General features: G+C 45.0%; 1 protein-coding gene across 5 annotated transcripts in view; it reads left to right on the top strand.

Annotated features, from left to right (window-relative positions):
- Window positions 1–867: 867 nt before the first annotated feature.
- Window positions 868–5,630, top strand: part of SEC11A (SEC11 homolog A, signal peptidase complex subunit) — a 44,909-nt gene continuing 40,146 nt past the window's right edge. For all 5 annotated transcript variants that reach the window (XM_008059529.1, XM_008059528.1, XM_008059525.1 and 2 more), the window contains exon 1: window positions 868–1,284. In XM_008059529.1, the coding sequence (XP_008057720.1) occupies window positions 1,234–1,284 (51 nt within the window). In that variant the 5' untranslated portion in view covers window positions 868–1,233. The remainder of the gene's footprint in view (window positions 1,285–5,630) is intronic.

Below are 5,630 nucleotides of genomic sequence, written 5' to 3'. Positions count from 1 at the left end.
ACCTAATGAGATATAACGAACATACTGAAAAAGAGAGAAATAGGCCGGGCTCGGTGGCTCAGCCTGTAATTCCAGCACTTTGGGAGGCCGAGGCAAGTGGATGGCCTGAGCCCGTGGGTTCGAGACCCATCCGGGCAACTTGGTGAGGCCTCGTCTCTACAATAAATCAAAAATTAGCCGGGCGTGGTAGCGCGCGTCTGTAGTTCCGGCTACTCGGAAGACTGAGGTGGAAGGATCCCCGGAGTCCAGCGAGTCGACGCTGGGGTGGCCGTGAGTGTGCCACAGCATTCCAGTCTGGGCAACAGAGTGAGACTCCAATTCAAAAAAAAGAGAGAGAGAGAAGTAATAGCAAGGGATCCAGCTTTAGTCCTCGTTGACTGAAGTGTATTAGGCACTTCAGTCAGTCAAAGCAAAAGATATACGGCGAGGAGATAGAAGATAGTGAGAAGAGGGTCACCTCAAGGTGCCTGAGCCAAGAAAAGTAGGCGATAGTGTTCAGGGAGAGAAAGCCAAATCCCGTTGGCAAAATCAAGGTCGGGGAGGAAGAGACTTCCTGACGGCCTGTACCACGGGCGGTCTCATCACACGGCTGCACTGTTTGGTTGCCTTCTAAATGGACTGTTCCCACTCCAACCAGACTGTAAACTCCGGGAAGGTTCAGGCAGTGCTTTGAGAGTCTCTCATCTTGTCCACCCTTCCGCGACGGCACCTCGTCAGTTTCCCGTAGGGCGGGAGAAGAGCTCGACCCGTGAACGCAGAGCCAGACCACACGTCCACGACCACACCCAGACTCACAACCGGCGCAGGACTCGTTTATGCCCGCCCACACCGGAGAGGCTACTCCCGATTGGCCAGGTGCGCACGAGAGCCCGCCTTCCGAAGGTGGCAGGGCGGCCTCCTCCTCTGACCCCGGTCACCGCCTCCATGAGGGGTCCGCCGGACTGAGCGCGGGAAGCGGGCTCTAGTCGGTTCTCGGCAGGCGAGGGCCAGAGCAGGAGAGGCCTCTTGCGGCGAGACCAGGCCCTGAGGATGGACTAGGAGGGTCGCGAGTCCCTTTGTCTGCTCTTTGCTGTTTAGGAAGGGGGCGGGGCCGCGCCGGCTCCCGCCCCGGAAGCGGAAGTGTAGGCACTGCGAGGTCCTGTCCAGCGCGAGTCCGGCCTGTGCGCCAGCCGTTCCGTGCGTTGGTCATCTCGTGTCCTTGCTCCCACCGGTGTGCTGTTCTCCGTCCCCGCGATGCTGTCTCTAGACTTTTTGGACGATGTGCGGCGGATGAACAAGCGGCAGGTAAGCTTGGACGCCTTCTGTTTCTCCTGAATCCCCTTGTTCCTTGGAGGCCGCTGCTGCGGGCACGGCGGGCCCCAGAGCCCGGGTGTACGGGCCTGAGCGGGACTGATGCCCGGATCATTCCTTTGCTTTGGAGTCAGTGGCCAGAAGCCGCTTTGTCCGTCCCCTGTTTTTAGCCCCCATCTAATTCAAGACCTATTTGGGGCGGAGCGGGAAGTGGTGTCTTCGCGTCCCATTCCTCCCTAGGAGGTGGGGAGCACATGGAAACCTTAGGGCGTTTTGTAAGTGGGAGTTGAGGTTACTTATTGTTTTAGATATTGTGGGCGGCGTACTTATTTTTCCAATCGGGGCGACTCCGCATGGAGTCGGGAGACTAGGTTTAGTTCACCGCTTCTCCGACTTCTGGGACGTTCGGGAAGGCGATTGTAGGTCCCACAAAAGCCATTTTTCTGCTTTCAGTTCCTTACAACCCTCCTAGTACAGCCTGTCCATAACGAACTGCACCAACTTTAACTTGGACTGCTCTGAACTCGGAGTTGGAGCAGTTAACACAACTTGCCCTTGAGTCCACTTAGCAGTGGCTGCCCTTAAAATCTATGGTTTTACCGTCCATTATCAGTGGAACAGGGATCTTGAAAGTTAGGTCTCGTGATTTTGTCCTTAAACCCTACTCTGCCTTGATCTAGACTATATGCCGAATGGTACTGAGAATACTGTTGTAATTATTTGGTCATTAGAAAAGATTGCTCCTTTTTGTCTTCTGCACCAAGTGTGTCTGTAGAGTCTAGTTTTGCTTGCATCGGACTTTTAAAAAACAGTATTCTACTGTTATGATGATCTTGATGCCACTATTAAAGATTTGTTTCCTTGGACTTATATTTTGTACTGTTTCTAATTGTTACTTAGGGAAGTAGATACACAACCTCCCCTTACTTGCCTTGAGACCTTAGCTAGCTCAGTGTCACTTCCTGTTAGATATGTTTACCAATTTCCTCAGTCAGAATTGATCATTATTTCCAAATTGCACAAAGCGTTAATGCCTTTAGAATAGCACTTCACGTCCTTGCTTGTATGTCTTTTGCATCCATGTTTGGATTTCTAGGTGCTACATTTTCTCTAAGAAAAGATATTTGGGTCTGCTATTTATTGCACTCTATGCTAGCTTGGTATAACTAGGGAATAACTGCAAAGATAAGACAGACTCAGCCTTCAAGTAGCATAAATGTGTACAAAAGGACTAAGGCAAAACAATAACTTGAGTTCTTGCTATGAGTGAAGCACTTTATATACCGGTGAGGTTGGTAATGTAATTCCTATTGTGCATATGAAGAAAATGAAACTTTGTGAGAAGCAATACCTTATAGATGTTAAAAGTATGGATTCTAAAATTAGTCTCTCTGCTACTTACTGTGTGACTTTGAGGACATTACTTAACCTCTTTGGGCCTACCTTTATTTTTACTGTGGTAAATATATATAACACAAAATTTGCCATTTTAACCTTTTTTTTTTTTTTAAGTTGGAGTCTCACTCTGTCACCCAACCTGGAGTGAAGTGGCATACTCCTGGCCACTGCAGCCTTGAGCTGCTGGGCTCAGGCGATCCTTCCACCTCAACCTTCCAAGTAGCTGGAACTACAGTGTGCATAATCATACCTGGCTACTTTTTTGATTTATTGTAGAGATGAGGTCTTGCCAAGTTGCCCAGGCTGGTCTCGAACCCCAAGGTTCAGGCAATCCTCTTGCCTCTGCCTCCCAAAGTGCTGGCGTGAGCCACCATGCCTGGCTCATTTTAACCATTTTTAATTGTATTCTTAGGTGATATTGAGTATATTCACAATTTTATGCAAGCATAGGGTTGTTATGAAGATTGAATGAGTTAATTCATATAAAGCTTTCAGAACAGTGTCTGGTAAATATTCGTTGTGTAGTTATTGATGTCATTGTTGTTAAAGAGATTTAGTAATTTGCCTAAGATTGAAGGTAAATGGCAGGACTTTGATTTGATCTCAGGTCTCACTCCAAAGCACATTGGGGAAAAGAAATAATATGACAGGTTCTAGCATTGGTAGGAAAATTGTGAGACATTCCAATAAAAGCATTAAGAACAGCTTCAGGGAGGAACTGGCATTTAGGCTGGTTCTTGAAAGACCTTCTTATAGCATCATCTTTGTGGTTTGGTTAGCATTTCTGTAATTCAAGATGAAGGGGAAGGGAGAACATTCACTGAACACTTGCAGATCTGCTAGATAGGATCTGAGACCATGGAGATGTAGTTTACCAGCCTAAAACAGAAACAAAGTAAAATGTCAGTTATTACAGAACAGAGTGATAAATATAACAGAATTACAGGCAAAGAGAATACAAACATGAAGACAAAATGAGAAGACTGTCCTGCCTTTCCTTTTTCCTAATATGAAATGACTGTGGTTCAGAATTACTTGCATCCAGGACATTCAGGGTTAATTGAAGTTTATATGGTAACATTGTCTCCCCCTCCCATCCACCCCATAGAGGTGGTTAGGAATGGATAGGAGGGATTGGATACCATGGGGGTGGAGTAAAGGAGAGTAGAAGTGAGGTCTTTACCAGTACATAGTATCTGAGAAAAATAATTGACTGTGACCGGAGATACTGAGAGCTAATCAAACAAAAGAGGGCAACTAGAATTTTGTTTTATTCCTCTAAAAATTGCTATTGGCTGGGCACTCATTTCTATAATCCTGGCACTTTGGGAGGCCAAAGCAGAAGGTTTGCTTGAGCCCTGGAGTTCAAGACCAACCTGGACAACATAGAGAGACTTCGCCTCTATAAATCAAAAAATTAGCCTGGTATGGTGATACATGCCTGTAGTCCTAGCTACTTGAGAGGCTGAGGCAAAAGGATCACCTGCGTCCAGTAGGTCAAGGCTGCCGTGAGCTGTAATTGAGTCACTGCACTCTAACCTGGGTGACAGAGTAAGACCCCCAACTCCAAAAAACGAATTTGCTATAATTTTCATGACTTTTATTTATGCCTAATTATACACTACATATCAAATGTCTGGTTACTTTGAATTTTTTTTAATCAGGTCCTTAAAGGAATACTTTAGTAAATGATCTCTTCCATTTAAGGTGTACCGTTAGGTACATTTTTAGTTATGTATGCCCATCACAAGATACAGAACATATCTGTCACCCATAAAATCCCTTATCCTTGGTAGTTTATTTCTCCCCCAGCCCCGGTCAACCACTGATTTTCTTTTGTCAGTATAGAGGGGTTTGCATTTTATATAAATAGAATCATAGAGTATGTATTCGTTTCTTTATTTTTTTTAAAGACTTGACTTTTAGAGCAGTTTAGGATCATAACAAAATTGAAAGGAAGGTACAGGGATTTCCCATATACTCCTGTCCCCACACATGCATAGGCTCCTTTATTATCAACATCCCCCACCAGAGTGGTATATCTGTTACTGTTGATGAACCTATATTGACACATCATAATCATGAGAAATCCATAGTTTACATTAGGGTTCACTCTTGCTGTTGTACATTCTGTGGGTTTGAACAAATGTATAATGGCATGTATCCACCATTATAGTATTATACAGAATATTTTCACTGCCCTACAAATCCTCTGTGCTTTGCCTCCCCACTCACCTCCTGGCAACCACTAATCTGTTTACTGTCTTCATTGTTTTATCTTTTCCAGAATGTAATATACTTGGAATCATACAGTATGTAAACTTTTCAGATTGGCTTCTTAGTTATATGCATTTAAGGTTCTTCCATGTCTTTTCATGGCTTGTTAGCTCATTTCTTTTTAGGTCTGAATATTATTCCTTTTTTATGTACCAGTTTGTTTATCAACTCATCAACTGAAGGACATCTTGGTTGCTTCCAAGTTTTGGCAATTATACATAAAACTTCTATAAATATCCATGTTCAGGTTTTTGTGCAGACATATTTTAAAATGCTCTGGGTAAATACCAATGAATATGATTGCTGGATTGTATGGCAAGAGTATGGGCCGGGTGTGGTGACTCAAGCCTATAATCCTAGTACTTTGGGAGGCCGAGGTGAGAGGATTGCCTGAGCCCAGGGGTTCGAGACCAACCTGGGTACCTTGGTGAGACCTTGTTTCTACTATATATATAAAATTATCCAGGCGTGGTAGCGTGCACCTGTAGTTCCGGCTACTTGGAAGACTGAGGCACAGAAGGATCACCTGAGCCCAGCAGATCAATGCTGGGGGGGATGGCCATGAGTATGCCACTGCACTCCAGCCTGGGTGACAGAGTGAGACTCTGACTCCAAAAAAAAAAAAGTATGTTTCATTTTGTAAGAAACCACCAAACTCTTTTTTT

Source organism: Carlito syrichta, unplaced genomic scaffold (genome assembly GCF_000164805.1).
Source record: "Carlito syrichta isolate Samal-C Ts95f unplaced genomic scaffold, Tarsius_syrichta-2.0.1 Scaffold304234, whole genome shotgun sequence".
Taxonomy (NCBI): Eukaryota; Metazoa; Chordata; class Mammalia; order Primates; family Tarsiidae; genus Carlito; species Carlito syrichta.
This window is presented reverse-complemented; position numbering and strand designations above follow the sequence as displayed.